This window comes from Sceloporus undulatus, chromosome 3 (genome assembly GCF_019175285.1).
Source record: "Sceloporus undulatus isolate JIND9_A2432 ecotype Alabama chromosome 3, SceUnd_v1.1, whole genome shotgun sequence".
In the NCBI taxonomy this organism is placed as follows: domain Eukaryota; kingdom Metazoa; phylum Chordata; class Lepidosauria; order Squamata; family Phrynosomatidae; genus Sceloporus; species Sceloporus undulatus.
The window spans coordinates 1,506,995-1,528,581 of NC_056524.1; the positions used below are offsets into that span (position 1 = coordinate 1,506,995).

The 21,587-nt window shown below is 52.8% G+C and overlaps 1 protein-coding gene across 1 annotated transcript; it reads left to right on the forward strand.

Annotated features, from left to right (window-relative positions):
• The first annotated feature begins 470 nt into the window (after positions 1-470).
• LOC121926927 (ankyrin repeat domain-containing protein 50-like) lies at positions 471-13,585 on the forward strand. Its single transcript, XM_042460321.1, has 4 exons — positions 471-566; positions 2,640-3,189; positions 6,685-6,917; positions 8,817-13,585. The coding sequence occupies exons 2-4, from the start codon at positions 2,792-2,794 to the stop codon at positions 11,792-11,794; spliced, it is 3,609 nt and encodes a 1,202-aa protein (XP_042316255.1). The 5' UTR covers positions 471-566; positions 2,640-2,791; the 3' UTR covers positions 11,795-13,585.
• The last annotated feature ends 8,002 nt before the right edge of the window (positions 13,586-21,587 follow it).

Consider the following 21,587-nt stretch of genomic DNA (forward strand, 5'->3'; position numbering starts at 1 on the left):
GCACCGGCAAACGTAGGGCATCCAAGACAAATGGTGGACATGACCAAATAAAAACTCTTGTATAAGTATAAATGCATGCTTCTTGGTTCTGCTACAATTAAAGGGAGGACATTTTAGAATATTGCTCCTGGACAGAAGGCGGAAATGTAGGGCAAGTCCTAGAAAAAGAGGACGTGTGTGGTTAAATGGAGGACGCTTTGGCCAGGAGGCTGGAATGTAGGACATGTCTTGCAAAAAGGGAGGACGCCTGGTCCTTCCGAATGGAGGACATTTGGGAAGCTCCCTCCTGGAGAGGAGGTGGGAATGTAGGACTTGTCCGGGAAAAGGAGGACAGTGCCTGGTGGGGGAGGGGGGGAAGGGAGGGCTGCCTGTGGGTCCGTTGCCCTGGCACTCTGCCCATGCTCAGAGGCTGGAGCTAGGGCCAGGGCTGGGTCCGCGGAGCCTGGGGCCGCCTCCCTTTTCCGCAGCGAAAGAGATCGAAAGCCAGAGAGCGGAAGTGGGCTGCTGCTGCTGACTGCTGCTGTCCTCCTCCTCCGGGGATCGGCTGCAAGGCAAGCAGAGGGCAGGTAGGGCTGCAGCAGCAGCAGCAGCAGCAAGAGACCCCCTCTTTCTCACTCCTCCCTCATGGGACCCCCCCAAATCTGGTCTGGATGCAGAAGGGAGGCTTCCCTTTTGGGGGGGGGAGGCAGACCTTTGCAACAGCCCCTTTCATGCAAGACCCCCCCCCAATTTGGGGGTCTTTCCCCTCAATCCCACCCCTCAAATACACCCCTCAAACCCATCCCTGGTTCCCAGCTGGGGAAAGAGAGACCCCCTCCCTTAAAAAGACCCCCCAATGGTTTTCCTGCCCCTCCCCGCCCCTTGAAAGTGAAGGGCATCCCCCCTTCTGCCTTTCTGCCTTGGCCCTCCTGGGCTGGACGAGGCAGGGGCCAGATGGGTCTGGGGTCCCTCCAACCCACTTCTGGGGGGGGGGCTGTTTCTCCTTCTCCCTCTCCATTGGGGCCCCCAGACCCCCCCCCATAGTTGGTGGTGCATGTCTGGGGGCTTTGGGGGGCAGTGGGCTCCAAGGGAGGAGGGAGGGAGGGGAACCGCTCCCCCAAAGGTGGAGTGCAAGGACCCCAGACCCATTTGGCCCCCTTGGGGGACTCTATGTCCTTCATGGGGGGACCCCAGACTGAATTTGGCCCTTCCTTGTCCAGCCCAGGCGGTCCAAGGCAGAAAGGGGGTGCACTTCCCTGGCAATGGGTGCAAGCCCCCTAGTACCAGGGGGAGGGGGCCTTTTCAGGGGAGGGCTCTCTCTTTCCGCATTTGGGACCCCAGAGATGGATTTGAGGGGTTGGGTGGGCTGGGATTGAGGGGGAAGGAACAGCCCCAAATTTGGGGAGGAGCCTTGCATGAGGGAGGGGCTGTTGCCTCCCCCCCCAAAAAAGAGAAGCCTCCCTTTTGCATCCAGACTACCATCAGCCCCTCTTTTGGGTGGGGGTCCCATGTGGGAGTGGGAGAGAAAGAGGGTCTCTGCACTGAAGGAGGCTTTGAGGGGCAGTGGGCTCCAGTGGAGGAGGAGGGAAGGGACAGACCCCCAAAGGTGTGATGCAGAGACCCCAGACCTATTTGGCCCCTGGGGGGGGGGCTCTGAGCTCTTCGTGGGGGGGGTGAAGGCGGCATGTTGGGGGGAGGAGTCGGGGACGATGGGTTTGGCCCAGGAGAGGCTCAGGGTGATGAATCAGCATCCGCTGCTTTGTGTGCACATGGCAGCACATGGTTGCACTCAGCAAGGAAGGGAAGGGAGAAGCCAAATGGCAAGGTGCGGCGAAAGCATTGGGGGGGCTCATGGGGTGCCCCATGGCCTGTGGGACCTGTGAGAACGGGGGCAGGCTGCAGGAGTCATTGGTGGCCACCTGCAGATTTGTCAGCATGCTCTCTGTTCCTTCATCCAAGTCATTGATAAATGATCAGTGACTTAAACGAAAGAATAGGGTGTATGGTTATCACATTTGCAGATCGAACCAAATTGGGAGAAGTAGCAAATCTCCCCCCCCCCCCCCCCCCAGAGGAGAGGATTAAAATGCAAAATGACCTTAAGGGATTAGAAAGCGGGGCCAAAGCTAACAAAATGAATTTCAACATGGAGAAATGTAAGGTACTAAGGTAGTAAAAATGAAACACATAGATATAGGATGGGGGACACTTGGCTTAAGGGGACTATGGAGCTTATCACGCTGGAGCTAATTTCGGCATTAAGGAGAGATTGAAGCACATTTAAAGCATCCCACAAATAAAGCGAAAATGGCAAGTAATGGGGCGAATGATCATCACACGCAATGGTGCAAATAAAGTGATATCAGAAATGCATAATCATTGAAATCCCAAAAGCATTAAGGCTTCTTTGTGACCATTTTAATGGCGGGTTTTGTGCAACGTTGTGTGAAATCATTTCGAGTAATTACGTGATTGTTCCGGGATAGTCATGGTATAAACTCCCAATCTCCTTCCTGTGATAATCTATGTATGAAAGGGATCTAGGAGTCCTAGCAGACCACAATTTGAACATGAGTCAGCAGTGCGCTGTGGCAGCTAAAAAAGCCAGTGCAGTTCTTGCTGTTGTTAACTGCCCTCTTCCACCCTCCCCCCATTTTTAGGTCCTCTCCCTTGCCTTTCTGGACTGCCCTCACCCACATTGGCATCACTCCTGGCTGCCTTTGGACCGAATCCTGGCGCCTCCGTGGGCACCGCTGACGCCTCCGTCACCACTGCTGCTGCCTCTGGGATTGCGCCATGCCTGTGGCCGGGCATGGAGAACCCCGCCGGGAGCCTGCTGCAGGGCAAGGCCTTCTATTGCCGGGAATGGGCACTGGGCCGGCTGGCACTCAGCCTGGAGGGGGGTGGTGGAGGAGTCCTGATCACTGGAGGTCCAGGCTGTGGCAAGACTGCCCTCTGCACAGAGGCCCTGTGGCCCACCTCTCTGGCCGGGCGCCGGGCAGGGCTGGGGGAGAGCGCCTTGGCGTGGCACTTCTGCCAGCCCCACGATGCTGCCACCCGCTCCCCCCGCGGATTCCTGCTCCGGCTGGTGGCCCAGATTGAGCAATGCCCACTGCTGCCTGGGTACCGTGAGCGCCTGAGCCGGGCTGATGCCCGCCGGGCCCTGGAGACGGCCGAGGGCAAGGAGGACCCAGATGAAGCCTTCCGGAGGTAAGGGGGTGCCCCGGAAATGCCACCACTGCCCTTAATTTATTTATTTTTTAATATCTTTATTACCAGTTTAACACAATAGCAATAGCAAGTACATTTCTATACCTCTTCTCAGTGCACTGAAATACTCCCTAAGCGGTTTACAAAGTGTAAGCTAATTGCCCCCAACAATCTGGGGACTCATTTTGGCAACCTCCTTGGAAGGATGCAGGCCTGAGTCGAGCTTGAGCCCTTTCGCTGGTATTGAACTCGCAACCTTATGGTTTGTGAGTGAGTGGCTGCAGGACAGGCCTTTAACCACTGTGCCACCAATTGTATTAAAATGTGATATAACATGCCATAACATACTCATTCCGCATCCATACCCCTTCGCCCGGACATATATTCATGTTACAAACCTTTTGCATTTTTGTGATGTCTTCATACAAACCACACATAAAACAAAAAACCCCACTCATTACCTCCACCTTTACAACCCCCAATGTCATTCAGCAAATACGTTTTTCCCTTCGTGAAGTCGAAGGCTTTCATGACCAGCATCCATAGTTTTTAGTGAGTTTTTATCATTTATTCCCTTCATTTTATCTTCGTTGTTGCTACATGTTCATCTAAACCATCTCTGGTAGTATAATTAACGAATTATCCAACTTATGCATACCCCAATGCGTATACACTCGTCCCTCCACATTTGCAGCTTTGACATTTGCAGAGATCATTATTCATGGATTTTATTAATTTGTTCGCTCTAGGTATATCTAGGTCATCCAACGCAACTCTGTGCTCTTTTGGAGCTCCAAAGGCTAGTAGAGCATTCTCTCTAGGAAACTCTAGGTCCTCCAGGGCAACTCTGTGGTCAACATCCGACAGACACTGTCCATAGAACTGCGCTGGAGGAGCTACAAAGGCCTAGTAGAGTATCCTCTCTAGGAATCTCTAGGTCCTCCAGGGCAACTCTGTGGTCAACATCCGACAGACACTGACCATAGAACTGCGCTGGAGGAGCTACAAAGGCCTAGTAGAGTATCCTCTCTAGGAATCTCTAGGTCCTCCAGGGCAACTCTGTGGTCAACATCCGACAGACACTGACCATAGAACTGCGCTGGAGGAGCTACAAAGGCCTAGTAGAGTATCCTCTCTAGGAATCTCTAGGTCCTCCAGGGCAACTCTGTAGTCAACGTCCGACAGACACTGTCCATAGAACTGCGCTGGAGGAGCTACAAAGGCCTAGTACAGAGTTCTCTCTAGGAATAAACTCTAGGTCTTTCAGGGCAACTTTTAGTTAAAATCGACCCTGGAGTTTCACTGGAGCACCTAGAGATTCCTAGAGAGAACATATTTCCCATATATATTCATGTACAAGTTGACCTCATGTATAAATCGAGGGAAGGTTTTAGGATCAAAATCTTGTATTTTTGATATGCCCCGTGGATAAGTCGAGGGTAGAATTTAGGAGACAGGTTTTAAGACTGGCTTCAAAGTGGAAGTGGAGGAGGAAAAGAGAAGCTTGGTTTTCGGAGGAAATGCAAGGAGGAGGAGGAGGAGGAGGAGGAAGAGAAGCAAAGGTTTGGAGATGAGTTTGAAAACGGAGGGGAAATGGGGAAATGCAAAACGGAGAAATAAAAGTTTGGAGCTAGGACTGAGAAGGGGATCACTCCATGCAGCACACTCACACTGGTGCCTTGCATCTCTTTCAGCATGCGCTGCTGAGGCACGGAGAGTGGGAGATCAGGGCTACTTTTTAAAGGAGCTTTATGAGCATTATTACTGTTTGTTGTTGTTGTTGTTGTTAACTGTCCTCCAGTCGATCTCAAGCCACGGTAACTGTACTGACCCTTGTATAATTCGACCCCAGATTTTAGGGTCAATATTGGCATACATTGCTCGACTTATAGTTGAATTTATACAGTAATCAAAAATCCGTGAATAATCAAAGCCACAAATAGCAAAGCCGCAAAAATGGAGGGATGAGTGTATAGATAGCAATATGCTTTCAGATTTGTTTCTTTTCTACAGTGGTCACTCCACATTTGCTGGGTTTAGGGGTGAAGGACCCCTGGGAATGTGAAAAAAATCACAAATACCCCCCATCCTTTTTAGCTTAGAAAACACCTTTCTAGGCATCCGCATGTCCTCCCATGCAACTCTATGGTCAACATCTGCCAGATGTTGATCATAGAGTCATGGTGGAGGACCTAGAAATGCCTAGAGAAGTGTTTGCTCTAGGAACATCTAGGTCCTCCAGCACAACCCTATGGTCACCTTCTGGCAGAATTGTGCTGGAAACGCTAGAGATTCCTGGAGAGAACATATGAATCAAAACTGCAAAAGTCAAAGCCACAAATGTGGAGGGTCAACTGTAGTCCCGTTTGGTGATATTGATGGATATTGTATTTGGGAGCATTTGTACTGGGGGTGTTTTACAGTTGTCTGATGGATAGTAAAAGATATGTTCTATATACATTGAAGGGGGCAAGACCACCAGTGCCTACTCCAAGAGTAAAGAAACCAGAGGCAGGTTAAGGTTTTTATAAATTAGTTTAATGATAGAGTTAATAGAGAAATTATAACTGAGACATTTTAGCATGTTATATGGGCTAAGCATGGTTACATGGGTTTAAGGCTTTCTTTTTCTCTCTCTCTCTCTCTTTTAATTTTTAAAAATACTATATTTCAAATGAAGTAGATAAGAAAGAAAGAAAGAAAGCCTTAAACCCATGTAACCATGCTTAACCCATATAACAAGCTATTTTCCTTTTCCCACTCAACCCTGTTCTCCTTGTAGGCTTTATATACATCAAAATATGTGCTAATTTAAGTGTTGTAATCCATAAATTGACAGTCCTAACAAAAACCAAGCTCATTTCCTTCTTCTTACGCTATTTAGATAGTGTAAAAGAATAATTTACTTTATTCTACTTTGCACAATTTGTGATCTAACGGTTCTTCAAATGTTCTAGATTCACGTTAGCTTCTTAAGAGGGTCTCTCATGTTAAGGTTGGCTTATTTGTATTCTATGCCGGTTTATCTGATTTTCAAACCCCCAGGTGTTTTTCGCAGTAATTTAGAAATATCTGCCATCTTCGTTCGTACGTTTCGTTAAGATTCCCCTTCAATAATTCTTCTCAGTTGATCCATCCCGATAGCCTCCATCTACTTGATCATCCAGTCTTCAATAGTGGGAGCTTTCTCCGTCTTCCATTTTTGTGCCAGACGTATTCTGGCTGTGGAGGTCATATACAAAAATATTATCCAATATTTATTCCTGCCTCCTATTTGTGTTTGATAGATCATGTTAAGGAGGTATATCTCTGGACAGGTTGAGGCTTTTCAACTACTTTTATTTGATGCATGTGTGCTGGGTTTTCAGTTCTGTCTAAGGATGCCTTACTAGATGGACCTTTCTGACTTCTCAATAGAGCTTTCTGCTAATGCTCAGAGTCTGGGGAGGGTTGCCACTAGTTCTGACACCGTGTCTCTTCTCTCTACTTCCCCAGAGCCGTGCTGCTCCCCTTGCTGGACCTTCCTCCACCGCCGAAGCCCCTCCTGATGGTGGTGGACGCGCTGGACGCAGGCAAAAGCGACTGCGAGGGGGAGCGGGCCCCTCCTCCAGGACCCAGCCGGACCATCGCCCAACTCTTGGGTAGCCATCTCCAGCTGCTGCCCCCCTGGCTGCTCCTGGTATGCACAGCCCGATCCCACAGCAAGGGGGTACTACGTCTCTTCCCTGGTAAGGAAGGGTCTGGGGGAGGGCAAGGGCAAGGCTAGAGTCCCCTTGGCAAAGGGTCTGCTGTGCAAGGTTGCCCTTGAACCTTGTTGTGGAATCATAGAGTTGGAAGAGACCACAAGGGCCATCCAGTCCAATCCTCTGCCATGCAGGAAATCACAATCAAAGCATCCCCAACAGATGACCATCCAGCCTCTGCTGAATCACCTCTCAAGAAGGAGACTCAACCATTCTCAAAGCGAGGGCTGTGTTCCACTGTTGGACAGCTCTGACTGTCAGGACGTTCCTCCTAATGTTAAGGTGGAATTTCTTTTCCTGGAGCTTGCATCCATTGCTCCGTGTTCTAGTCTCTGGAGCAGCAGAAAACAAGCTTCTTTCAGCCTGTGACATCCCTTCAAATACTAATACAGGGCTATTATATCACCTCTTGGCCCTTCACCATTTTGGTCGCCATTCTTTGGACATGTTCCAGTTTCTCAACATCCTTTTTGAATTGTGGTGCCCATAGCTGGACACAGTATTATTCCAGGTGGGGCCTGACAAAGGCAGAATAGAGTTACACCATTACTTCTCTGTATCTAGACACTATGGCGCGTTACAGACCGCCCCTTTGGGGTTGCCTGTAGGTGCTCCTTTCCCTGCCGGATCGGGGCCTCAGCTGCCAGAGTGGCAGCTTCCGAGGCCCCGATCCACCGCTTTCCAGGCCGCGGGGAAGCAGCAAAAGGCCGCTTCCCCGCGGCCTGGAAAGGGGTGTCCTTGGGGCTTCAAGCCCCAAGGACACCTGACGGCGGCGGGGAGGAGGAGAAAGGGGCCGCTCGGCTCCTTTCTCCTTTGCGTCGCTGGCGCAGCTGTCTAAAGGCTGCGTCAGCAACGCAAATCACGGAAGGAGCTCCTTCGTGCGCTGCGAAAAGGGCGCTCTGCGCCCTCGTGCGGCGCAAAGACGTCACGTCCGCACTGCCCCGTTTGGAGGCGGCGCGTTCATGACGTCGTAATGGCGGTGCCCATCTTGAATGGGCGCCGCCATTTTGGACGCGCCGAGCTTATATTAGGGTTGGTGGCATCCGGAAAGGACACCCCTTTCTAACTCTAGTATGCGCTCCTTGCGTACTAGGGTGCCCGTCTGTAATGATCCCATGCTTCCATTGATACAACCTAGAATCACATTGGCCTTTTTAGCTGCCGCATCACACTGTTGTCTCATGTTCAGCTTGTGGTCTACTTGGACTCCTAGATCCCTTTCACACATATCACTCTCCTTCAGCCAGGTGTCCCTCATCCTTAGGCATTTCATTTCTCTGCCCTAAGTGCAGTACCTTACATTTCTCTGTGCTGAAGTTCATTTTGATAGCTTTGGCCCAGCTTTCTAGTCTATTCAGGTTGTTTTGAATTATCATCCTGTCCTTTGGGGTATTAGCTATTGGTGTCATCTGCCAAATTGATAAGCATGACCTCTAATCCTTCATCCAAATCATTGATAAATTCCTGCACGGCAGGAGCTTGCCTGGGATCCTCAAGTTGGAAGAGACCTCCAAGGGCTATCTAGTTCAACCCCATTCTGCCATGTAGGAAGACACAATCAAACCCCCACAAAAAACCTCCAAAGAAAAAGAATCCACCACGCCTCCTTTTTTGGAGGTTTTTAAAGAGAGGCTGGATGGCCATGTGTTGCAGGAAGGCCTTTGACAGTGTCTTCCTGCATGGCAGAAGGGGGTTGGACTGAATGGTCCTCGTGGGGATCCCTTCCAACTCTATGATTCTATTCCTGGGACTAACAGGATTCAGGCCATGTAGCTTTGAGGAGGGTTGTCGTCTCGTCTAGCCCCAGATCTCCTCGGGTTTGTTTTGCAGGGTGGGAGATCTTTGGGGCCATCTGCTCACCCTCCTTTCTCCTTCATCCCGCAGGCTTCCAGCGGCTGTGCCTGGACGACCTCAGGCGGGAGCCCGTGGTGGGCGACGTGCAGCAGTACATCCTGGCCCGTCTGGGGCAGGAGGAAGCCCTCCGGCGGCACCTGACCCGCCCCACTGCTGAGGCCCTGAGCCAGCTTCACATCAAGAGCAACGGCTGCCTCCTCTACTTGGAGCGGGTCCTGGATGGCGTGGCGGCCGAACTGGTCACTCTCTGGGAGGCACGGCACATCCCGGGCACCCTTTTTGGCCTCTACCTCTGGCTCTGCCAGCGCCTTTTTCCCGGCCACGAGTTCACCCTTGTCCGCCCACTGCTGGATGCGCTTCTGGCTGCACCTCGGCCCCTGCGCCCAGAGGAGCTCTATGCGGCTGTTTGGACGCGCAGGCCATTGCCCTGGAAGGAGTTTGAGGGCCGGCTGGGGGCCCTGGATCCCCTTCTACAGACAGGTCCTGATGGCACTTGCCTGCTCTTCCATGCCAGCTTTGCCGAGTGGCTCTGTGACGTCAAGCACTGCACCCAGAAGTACCTCTGCCGCCCTGCCCATGGGCACGCCTCGCTGGCCATGAGTGCCTCTTGTCGGGCCCCGGCTCTGGGTCCCAATCGGGTGCATGAGCTGGCCTACCACCTTCTCCGGGCAGAGCTGGGCCTGGAGCCCTGGCAGCTAGCACTCTGGCTGGTGTGGTGTGGGGCCCCCTTGGAGGGCTGCCTGGAGTCAGGCGAGGAGAGACCCGTGGAACCGGCTGTGCTGGAGCTCTTGGTGCTGGCAGGGGCTCGTCTGGGCAACCAGGGGCCGGGCCCTTCCCTTCAACATGCCCTGGAGCGTGAGGACTCTGTCCGGCTCCTGCTGGAAAATGGGGCCAGCGTGGAGCAGCGGGACCTCAATGGGAGGACGTTGCTGGCCAGTGCCGCCCACAGTGGCAACCACGAAGTGGCAGGGCTGCTCCTGGCACGTGGAGCACAAACCGAGACTCCCGACCGACACGGACAGACGCCTATGACTCTGGCTGCCCGCCAGGGCCACACCAAGGTCCTACTTTGCCTATTGAGCCACGGTGCCAAGGTTGACAGGCCAGATCGTGAGGGGTGGACGGCGCTGCGGGCAGCAGCCTGGGGTGGGCACAGTGAGGCTGTTGGGGTGCTGCTACGGGCAGGTGCCAATGTGGACTGTGCTGACACAGAGGGGAGGACTGCCCTGCGGGCAGCAGCATGGGGCGGCCACGAACACATTGTGGCCACGTTGCTAGAGCATGGTGCTGATGTCAACCGAGCTGACACGGAGGGGCGGACAGCCCTTATCGCAGCCGCCTACATGGGCCACCGGGAGATTGTGGCCCTGCTCTTGGCACATGGGGCTCATGTGGACCACGCCGATGTAGATGGCCGCACGGCACTCTCTGTAGCAGCCCTCTGTGTCCCTGCCAGCCGTGGCTACGCCAAGGTGGTTGAGCTGCTCTTGGACTATGGGGCCTCCCCTGGACATGCTGACCGGGATGGGATGACCCCCTTGCTGGTGGCTGCCTACGAGGGCCACGTGGATGTAGTGGAGCTGCTGCTGGAAGCTGGGGCCGATGTGGATGAGACTGATGCCACTGGCTGCACCCCGCTCCTTGCTGCAGCCTCCATGGGTCACCGGGCAGTGGTGGACACTCTGTTGCTCTGGGGGGCAGCTGTGGATGTGCTGGACAGTGAGGGTCGGACTGCTTTGGGGGTGGCGGCTGGGATGGGCAGCGAGGCAGTGGTGCGAGCGCTGCTAGCGCGAGGCTTGGACGAGAACCACTGGGACAGCCTGGGCTGGACCCCACTGCACCTGGCCGCCTGGCAGGGCCATGCCCGGACCTGTGCTACCCTGCTGGAGGCTGGGGCCCGTGTGGGTGAGCCGAACCATGACGGGCGGGTCCCGCTGATGCTGGCCGCCCAGGAGGGCCACACAGACACAGTACGGCTCCTGCTGGAACGGGGCTCCCCTATTGACCACCGGGGGCGGGATGGGCTATCAGCTCTCTCACTGGCCATGCTGGGTGGGCAACAGGCCACGGCAGAGGTGCTGCTGCGCAAGGGGGCAGAGGTGAACCTCTCGGATGTGGAGGGGCGCCCCACGCTGTACCTCCTGGTGCTTGAGGGCCGGACAGAGATGGCCGAGCTGCTGCTGGAGAATGGGGTTGGTCTGGAGGGACGGGACACCCAGGGCCGCACTGCCCTCCATGTAGCCTGCTGGCAAGGGCGGGAGGAGACCACTCGTCTGTTGCTCAGCTATGGGGCTGATGTAGATGCCCTGGATGGGGAGCGCCGCTCAGCCCTGCATCTAGCAGCCTGGCGTGGCCATGCCAGGGTCGCCCGCCTCTTGCTGGAGAACGGGGCCCAGCCTGATCATGCCTGCAACCAGGGGGCCACAGCGCTGGGCATCGCTGCCCAGGAGGGCCAAACTGAGGTGGTGAGGGTCCTACTGGAGCACGGGGCCAACCCCCAGGTCCTGGACCAGGCAGGGCGCACCCCGGCACATATGGCAACCAGGCAGGGCCACCAGGCCATCCTCAGGCTGCTGGAACGGCACCGAGGTTCTCCAGCCTCTCCACAGGCAGGCTCTTCCAGCAGCTCATCCGGAAGCCTCCTCCCACCAGTCAAGGAGCAGAACAGCCCCCCTTTGGTGTCGCTGGACTCCTTGGTGGGTGACCGGGACAAGTCCCAGGACTCCCAGGGTTCCTCCTCCACCTTCCACTCCCTGGCCACGGCCCAGACTGTGCCCGTTGACAGCCTCACCTTCACCCAGCAGGTTGAGCAGCATTCACTGCCCCGCCGGCGACAGGCAGCCACTGCCCTCCACCCCCTGCCCAAGCCTGGCAAAGGGGAACCAGGAGAAGGGGCCCTCATCTCCATTGATAACCTGGACCCTCACCTGCACCTCAAGGCTGCCATCAAGTTGCAGTTTGAGGGCCCCACGTGTGGCTACGAGTACAAGCAGGAGACACCCCTCTAAATCACCCTCTGGAGAAGGGGATAGGTTGGCAGCAGGCAGACAGGTGAGATCTCTAGGCAATACCAGGGTGGCACAGGTCTCCTAGGGATGAAGAACAGGTGGGCTCTCTCCCTGGCATTATTCAGCCCTTAGGTGGTCCATGGAGGACCCAGTGGAGGGGGGGTGACCATAGGGGGGTATCTCATGGATATGGCAACTCTTGCAAGAGCCCCTCATGGAGGACTTATTCCAAGCAGAGACTGTCTGCCATAGAGGTGCCAGTGATATGAAAGAGGCAGGCCTATGACCAGTGTCAGGTGAAGGGGGCGGACATTGGGGTGGGTGGGCATTAATTGTCTGGTCCTCCTCATATTCCTTCCTGATTCCTGCTATTCCTCCCAAGCACAGAGAAGTGAATTGATCCCCCTCCAACACAGATTCCCAGGACAGGGTCTTCCCCAAGAAGAGAATAACATGGGTGCAATTTGGAGCGAGGGAGGAGTGTTGCAAATGCCCTTCACCCAATTGTGCCCAGTCTGTGCTTTCCTGCTGGGTTGTAAGTCAGTGCTGAGACTTGCCTGAAGAAGCAGCACCCACCCACCCCATTTGGTTCTTAAGTCTGGAGTCTGAGGTGTGTTTGCCCAGCATTTTGCAAAAAGGGCAGCCCTATTTTCCCCCAAACCCATGGGACCACTTAAAAATAGGCCGGGAGAGGAGACAGAAATTGCCCACCCTGTAACAGGCTGCCAAGGCTGTCCAGGGTCTCAGCAGCCAAAAGCAGGGAGGCAGGATGGCCAGAGCCAGACTTCTCATGGCTGGACCTGCCACACACTCAGCAGTGCACCAAACAGTGGCCAGTCTGAAGGAGCCAAGTCCCATCCCACTCTGTGCCCACACCAATAGTTGGCGCTTTGCACATTGTGTATCCCAGAAGCAGCTCTGCATGGGGCACTGGGTGGTATAATGGAAGATGGCACCAAATAAGAGTAGAGTTGTTTGGTAGGGATTTTGAGGGTTGAGGATGTTACGGGTGCCCTTCAAGCAACTGTGCCTGGTTTGTGGTTGTCTGAAAGTAGATGCAAGGTGGGAATTGGTGCCTCCTGCTTGGATCCAAAATGTGGTACTGCATGGTAGCATTAGCTCAACAATTCAGAAATGGGCCCTAGACTCCTTTCTGCAGCAGCCATTCTCAAAGCACATGGCAAGATGGTGCCCAATGGGCGGCCAGACTGTCTCCCTTCCCTGTAGCCTCACTAGCTGCATGTCCATGAACCTGGAGGACCAGGGGCAGAAGGTAGGTCCTCCAGCCTTGGGTCAGATCATGAATGAGATGAAGCCCCTAAAATCTGTAGTAACATTTTAGCAGAAGAAGCAAATAGTTGTGTGTAAACTGCCACCTTCGTTTGGCCTCTGTCCAAGCCTATTCTGTGGGGAAGGAAGGGGGCTCATGTTGACCTATGTTGTATGCTGGCCCTGGTGCTGTGACCAAGCTGCCTTTGTTTCTGTATTTATCACTAACTTTAGTTGCCACAAGTGACTTGGGAACCACTTGATACCAAAAAAAAGAGAAAGTCTGTTAAGGGGCAGGGGAGGGCCCCATCTGCCACTTGGGGTAGCCCCCCCCAATTGTCATGTGCCTCCCCTCCGTCCTCTGCCACTCTACTTGCAGCCTGTGCCATTCTTGTGCCTACTGGTGGGGGGTTGCAAGGGGCATGCACTGATGCAGATGGTGGTCCTTGTTGCCACTGGGCTGCCTTGGGTCCTGTGTTGTGTTTTGCAGAATGGCTGTCGCCAGTAAAAGTCCAACTCTGCCACTTTTGGAGTCTGCAATCTCTTTGGGGATTGGGAGGAATGCCAAGATGCAGGTGTCGATGGTGCATTCAAGTCCCAAAAGGGCTTCTGCCTTTGTGAGGTCAGCGGAAGAACCACCATAACAGGGTGACCAGACATCCTCCTTTTCCAGGTTATGTTCCACATCTCCACCTTCTTTCCAGGAGGAGTTCCAAAAAGGCCTCCATTTGGAGCATGACTAAGAAGCAGGGAATTATATGTGTATATATTAGTGTGTTTTTAGCATTCATTTTGCATTGCCCTGCATTTTGCTTGAATGTCCTACATTTTGCAGTGCCTTGGCCTCCTTTGCAGTTAGGACATCTGGTCACCCTGCACCACAAGCACCCAAGGCTGCGTGCCCAAATGCAAGAGGGGCTGTGGGTGGGGGTGGCCTTGTCCACAGCCTTTTTGAATTGTGGGGCCCAGAAGTGGACACAGGATTATTCCAGCTGAGGCCTGACCCAAGCAGAACAGAGTAGCACTATGACTTCCCTTGAGAGACACTAGGCTTCAATTGATGCAGCCTAGAATTGCATTGGACAGTTTAACTGATGCATTACACTGTAGGCTCATGTTCAACTTGTGGTCTACTATGACTCCTAGATCCCTTTCACATGTTGTCCTGTTAAACCAGGTGTCCTCCATCCTTTATCTATGCATTTCATTTTTACTGCCCAAGTATAGTACACTACATTTTTCCCTGTCAAAATCCAAGTTGTGTATTGTAGTATGCGGTGGTTTGAATGTTGGGCTGTGACTCGAGACCAGAGTCCGATTTCCTGCATGGCCATGGAAACCCACTGGGTGACCTTGGCCGAGTCACATTCTCTCAGCTTCAGGGGAAGGCAACCCCCTCTGAAGAAACTTGCCCAAAAAACCCATGATCGGTTTGGGTTGAGATCGCCATAAGTTGAAAACGACTTGAAGGCACATAACAACAACATTGTGGATTGTGATAGAGGATTCTGGCCATTTACAATAAATAATAATAATAATAATAATAATAATAATAATAATAATAATAATAATAATAGTTTTATTTTTATACCGCCCTTCTTGCAATCAGGGCGGTGTACAGCAATATAAAATACATAACATATAACACATACCATAAAAACATTTACAATTAAAATCACATTAAAAACCAGTTCTGGCCAGCTTGCCACTGCTGTCAGAGGGGGAAGATCCTTGATTAATAATAATAATAACAACAACAACAATACATTTTATTTCTTTCCCACCTCTTCAAGGCTTGAGGTGGGGTGCAGCGTGTTGAAATACAAAACGCAGTTAAAAGCGCATAAACGCACAGTTAAAACACAATCATTAAAACTCACTCATAAGAGTTTGTGGGGGGAACATGTGGCCGTGTTCTAGGAGAATTTACTCCTGACATTTCGCCTGCACCTGTGGCTTTGCGCAGCATGTCTTTATTGATTTGAATGCCACTTTTTCTGCTGACAAGGGGCACAAGGAGGCTCTGGAGACCAGGGTTCAAATCCCTGCTCAGCCACAAAAGCCCACTGGGTGACCCTGGGCATGTCCCAGTCTCTCAGTCGGAGAGGCTGGCAATAGCAAACGCCCTTTGAAGAAACTTGCCTAGGAAACCCTTAGGGTTGCCATAAACTGGAAATGACTTGAATAATAATAAAAAAAATTATTATTATTATTATTATTATTATTATTTATATACTGCTATTCCAAATTAGATCACAGCGGTGTACAGCAAGAAGTGATACAATATAAAAACCCAACATAACACGTATTATCAACAAAATAGTAACTACATCCCATTAGAAGTTACAAACTATAAAACTTACAGATAATTAAAACCACAAAAACAAAGCTAGCTGGATAAAAACATTTGCATAACATTAGGACACATGGGGGAAAGCTTGTTGGAAAAGAAAGGTATTAAGTTTCTTCCTAAAAAGATCTAGGGAGGTGGCAGAGCGGAGCTTGTCAGGAAGGGAGTTCCAGATTTTTGGGGTCGAGGTAGAAAATGCCCTTTGTGAGGACAAGATATATCTCATCTTAGGAACCCTCAACAAATGCTTCCCAACCAACCTGAGGGTGCGGGGCGGATTATATGGGGAGAGGTGGTCCTCCAAGTACCCTGGGCCCAAGCCATTTAGGGCTTTATAGGTAACCAAAACCTTGTATTGTGCTCGGAAGTGAATAGGCAGCCAATGTAGCTCTTGCAGGATAGGTACATAACACACACATACACAGAGTTTAAAATCCCAACACTTTGAACAAGTATGCAACACTCAAAGGCCAGTAGGAATAACAAGGTCTCTGCCTGCCAGTACTGCAGCCACAAAGTTGTGAGTTTGATCCCAGAGGGCTCCAAGGTTGACTCAGCCTTCCATCCTTTTGTTGGTCTGTGAAATGAGTACCAGTTTGTTGGGGGCAATTGGCTTACAGATTGTAAACTGCTTAGATAGTGCTGAGTTCACTATTAAGAGGTATAGAAATGGAAATGCTATTGCTATTGCTGCTGGAGGAAGGGGAGCAGTGGCAGGGAGTTCCACTTACCCTCGGGGGGAGCAGCCACCACAAAGCCCCCCTCAGCGGTACTGGAAGGTCTTCAGGCAGTGGTGCATGCTGTCTGCCACTACCAGGTGATGCTCCCCAAGTAGGGCGATCCCCCGAGGACTGCTTAAACCTTTGGTCACCACTCTCCAGCCTCGCCCCTGACGCGGGTAGCAGAGCACTGAGTGGACGTGGCGGCCCCAGTCGGCCACCAGCACCCTCCCGGCATCGTCGAGGGAGACCCCCCAGGGGTTGGTGAGCAGAGGGGGGCTGCTGCGGACCCCCAGAACCCGCAGCACCTGCCAGGTGGGCCCAAGCACCTTGACACAGCACCCGCCGTCCAGACCCCGCTCCGACACTGCCACTTCCCCCTGACTGTTGGTGGCCACCAGGTACGGCTTGTGGAAGCCAGGCACAGTGCCACGCCGGACCAGCTGGCTCCCTGAGGCCACCAGGACATGTAGGACCCCCAAGCGAGTGTCAGCCACCAGCAGTTCCCCCCGGGGATTGGTAGCGATGCCCCGGGGGCTCTGGAAACCCTCGCTCAGGGCCTGCAGGAGATGGCCCTGGGGGCTGTAGACCTCCACACAGCACCGGGTGATATTGGTCAGTGCCAAGCCACCCCCTCCAGCCTGGGCTACGTCGAAGTAGGCCTTGCCTCTCAGGGGTAGCACCTGGCCGCCTCCTCCCAGCTCCTGCAGCCGCCGATTCCCAAAGTCCACCACGTAGAGGGTGCCAGCGGCGGGCACCACACAGAGGCCATGTGGGAGGCTGAGTTGCCCCTGCTGGCTGCCCCATTGGCCCCACTGGCCCACCAGTTGGTCACAGGGTGGGGCTGGGTCAGGTGGGCATCGGAGCAGGGTCTGTGGACACTGGGTGGGCACCCATTTGGCACGGCCTAGGGTCTCCGGCTGTTGCTCCTTATCCTGGCTGGGAGGGACAACCGATGCCAGGAGCAGTTCACTTGGACGGGTCTTCCCCAGGGATACAGCCAAGCCCCTCTCCACCAGCTCCATGCAACTGCCCCCCAAGCGGGACCCTCCAACTTTCCTGGTACCCCCTCCTGCCAGTCTCCCCAAGCACTCTGCCGAAGCCCATCGAGGGAAGGCCAGCTCTCTGGCCGAGGGCACTCGGCTGCTCAGAACGGCTAAGTCCCTGCAGAGCCTGGATGCCCCTGTCTCCACACTGCTGGCATCAGAGTTGTCTTCTTGGACCCAGACTGGGGTGGCATGGAAGAGGGTGCCAGGCTCAAGGGGCAAGGTGCCTGGGGCACTGGCTGGGCAGGAAGCAGGGTTCTGTGTCCCCCTTAGATTCAGTGGCGGTGGTGGTGATACTGCCCTATCAGCACTTCCAGCCACCAGAAGGCATCTCCCTGGCATCTCCTCAGTGGCAGAGGAAGTGGTGGAATTCACTGCCCCTGACAGTGCTCCTTTGGGGTCTTCTCCATCCATCTCACCTTTCTCTGCCTTCTCAGTAGTTGGCAGTGCTCCCTCTGCTTTGTTTGTCTCCACCAAACCAGCCTCAGTCAGGGGCTCAGGGGGGTCTATTGCCTGGGGAGCACTCCAGGTGCCATTTGGTTGGGACTGAGACCCTTTGCCAACCTCCTTGGGCACTGGGGAGTCTCCCTGCCCTTCTCTGGCCTTGCCCATTTCCTTCTTGCTTGGGGGCAGGCTCAGGGCTCGATCCTCCTTCTGGAGCTCCCCCAGGGCCAGGTCTCCCAACTGGGGCATGAACTGGACCCAGGTCAAGGTAAGGGTGAGATGGGCACAGCAGGCAATGAGGTCTGCCGCCTCCTGGACCATCTCCACGGACAGCACAGCTTCTGGTGATGCTAGAAGGCGGGTATGAAAGGTGCTCAGGCGGTTCTGCAGGGTCTGGATCCGAGCCCCATATGCACGTGCTGCCACCTCATTGGCCTCTTGGATGGCCACCAGCTCTCTCTGCAGCCGTTCCCTCGTCGCCCGGGCATATGCCCATAGCTGCTCTTCTGCCTGCAAGATGGCAGCCAAGGCATCTTCCATGGAGTCCTGGGCAGCACCCTGCCCTGCCACCACCTGTTTTCTCAGGGCCTTCAGCTGATCCCGGGCTGAGCTTAGTGCCAACACCAAGGACTTGTGATCTGGAGGGACGAGCTCCATCTTCTGTACGGTGGGCAGGCAGAGTAGCAGGTAGCTAGGAAGAAAAAGAGAGGGAGAACATATCCTAATGAAGAGGTCATGGCTTTCCCACAGACTGGGGTCCACCTCCTCTTCTGCCCATGTTCCATTGCAGTGTGGGCAGAATTATTATTTAGGAGTGCAATACTCTTATTCTGACCCCTTGCAGCTGCACCTCTGGGCTCTGCTGCTCCCCAGGACTTTGCTGTTGCTTCCTATCCTTCTGCTTTTGCCTAATGGTAGGACCTTCATTCCTACCAAGGAAGAAAGTGCAAAGGCCGGCTTGCTTCTGAACATAAGGAAAACAAAAACCATGACCACAAAGGACCTGCATAAATTCAGCCTAGGCAATGAGGAAATCGAAATAGTAAAAAGAATTCTCATACCTTGGATCAAACAGAACAGGGACTGCAGTCAAGAAATCAGATGAAGATTAAGAATAGGGAGGGCAGCTGTGAAAGAACTAGCAACAATCTTAAAGTGATTATATAGATGGACACTCAAGTTAGTATCATCCATGGTATTCCCCACGATTATGTACAGATGTGAAAGCTGGACAGTGAGGAAAGCAGATAGAAAGAAAAGCCCTTCATTTGAGATGTGGTGCTGGAGAAGAGTGCAGAGGATTCCGTGGACGGACAAAAGGATAAACAAATGGGTCCTTGAACAGATCTCCTGGGAAGCCAAGTTGATCAAACTGAGGCTGTCGTAATTTGGCCACATCCTGAGAAGGCATGGATCATTGGGAAAGACAATAATGCTAGGAAAGGTGGAGGGAAGTAGAAAGAGAGGAAGACTGTATGCCAGATGGATAGACTCAAATCAGGGAGTTCACAGGCTTGAATCTACAAGGCTTACGCAGAGCAGTGGAGGACAGGGAGGCTTGGAGATGTTTCATCCACAGGATTGCCATGAGGTTGACTTGAGGTTGGTTAATAACAACAGGGCCACCCTTGCGGTGTCTTCCTGAAGACTTCCAGGGTTCTAGGATGTAGCCAAGAACCACCACTGCCAAAGAGAGGCTGGATTCCAATCTGTCACAGGGAGGGCTTTGATTGGGACTGAACTGGATGCCCCTTCCAACTCTAGGATGCTATGAATGGGAAGGGGATGAAATGGGATGGTCTCTTCACAGCGCTGACTATGGAAACTTAGCCTTCGTGGGTCAGGCAGACCTTGACGGGGGTCTGATCCAGGCAAGCAGGACTCTCTCATCTCTCATGTCTTGCTTCAGGATGGTCCCCCTGCAGATCCTGCTTCATCCCATTTGGGGGTATCTTGGCTGGGTTCTCTAAACAGACCTACCTGAGATCTGACAAAGGGACCCTCCTCTGGTCCCATCGCAAGGTGCAATACAATGGAAGAAGGTCTTCTCAGCTTCCTTGGAAGCCAACATTGGTTTCTTTTTGGCACTGGGTCAAGACATGAGTTCTTGTTGTTTCCTATATTACTCGTTACTATCATTTAGGACCTTATCGCACTCACAATTTTAAACGTTTTGGGGACTGAAGGAGGATGCTCGTGTGCACGCGCATCCAGCAGAAAATGGAGTTTACCACACATGAAGACGTCCTCCAAGAGGCCCCGTTCCATCCCTCGGCGCGCACCCGTTCGCATCCAGTCCTGACGGGTGCCATTTTTTGCTGGTAATCCATCAGGCAAAAATCACGCCTGTCAGAACAGGATGTGAACGGGTGCGCACTGGGGGACGGAACGGGGCCTCTTGGAGGACGTCTTTGTGTGCGGTAAACTCCGTTTTCTGCAGGACGCGCGCGCACACAAGCGTCCTCCTTCTGTCCCCAAAATGTTTAAAATTGTGAGTGCGATAAGGTTCTTAGTCTTGATGTTTGCTTGTAAGTCTTGTACCTAAAAGCTTTTCTCCTTTACAATTATTTCCACTTCTTTCTCCCAATTCTGTCTTTTCAATTTCCTTTTAGCTTAGTTTACTTTAATTCAAGATTCATTCAGAATCAATTTAATCAATTTAATTCACTCACTTAAAGCACCTCAATTGTTTAACTAATTCTAATTCGAAACTGTTTAAATGGTTTATATTGTTTTATCTGCTCAGGAGAAGAGGGAGGGAGAAAAATACTTTAATAAACGAAGAACAAAACAAACAAACCCTGTCTGAACTGTCAGTCCTCCTCTCTGCCCCAGAGCCTCAGGCAGAGAAGCAGATGGAGACGCCATTTTAGCAGATGGAGATGCCAGTGTGGAGAAAGAGAGGAAAAGGGGCACCTTCCACAGGTGAAGCAGGTGCACCGTCTCACCTGGCGATGGAAACTGCCCACACACATTTGGGTTTCCCCCTCACTTAATAGTCTTTCTCCTTCCATAAAACACCTCCCTTGCATTGCCCGCCCCAAGGGGCTCCCATGTTTAGAGAAGCAGCAGCTGCAGCCACCTTAGATGACACCAAGAGGATGGATGACATCCCATGAGGATCTGCCCTCTGGGCTGCCCTCCCTGTGGGGCTCTGTGGTGGGGAGTAAAAAGCAGGCAATAGGGCCCCAGGGCCCCAACAGCCACTCACCGGTCCCTGTGGCCCCCAGGAGACTGTTTAGACCTTCAGGAAAGATGCTCTGGTGGGCCCCAGACCGACACAGATGAGATGGAAGGTGGAGGCCATGCATGTGTGTGTGTAGGAGCAGCAATGAAGCTGAGAGGCATCATGTTGCCAGATCAGATGGCAGCGCTGGCCCCTGGGTGCAGGCAGGCTGGGCTGGCACAGCTGCTGCTTACAGCCAATATTTTGCAATGCGGTTGGTTCATGTTTCACGGTTGCTGTTCTGTGGCAATGCAGAACAAAGTCTGTTCCCCTGGGAGACAACAGGGCTGGGGGCACGTCGCATTCTGGGTGACCAGGCGTCATCACCGCAAAGAAGGACAAGGCACCGCAAAATGTAGGGCATTCTGGAAAAATGTAGAATGTTACCAAATAAAGTAGCCATAGCATTTACATTTCTATACTGCTTCATAGTGAACTCAGCACTCTCTAAGCAGTTTGCAATCTGTAAGTCAATTGCCTCCAGAAAGCTGGGGATTCATTTTATCAATCTACAAAAGGATGGAAGGCTGAGTCAACCCTGGAGCCCTGAGATTGAACTCACAACATTGTGGTATGCCATTCTAGGCTGCATCAATAGAAGTATAGTATCTGGATCAAGGGAGGTAATAGTGCCACTCCATTCTGCTTTGGTCAGGCCCCACTTGGAATACTGTGTTCAGTTCTGGGCTTCACAGTTCAAAAGGGATGTTGAGAATCTAGAGCATGCCCAAAGGAGGGC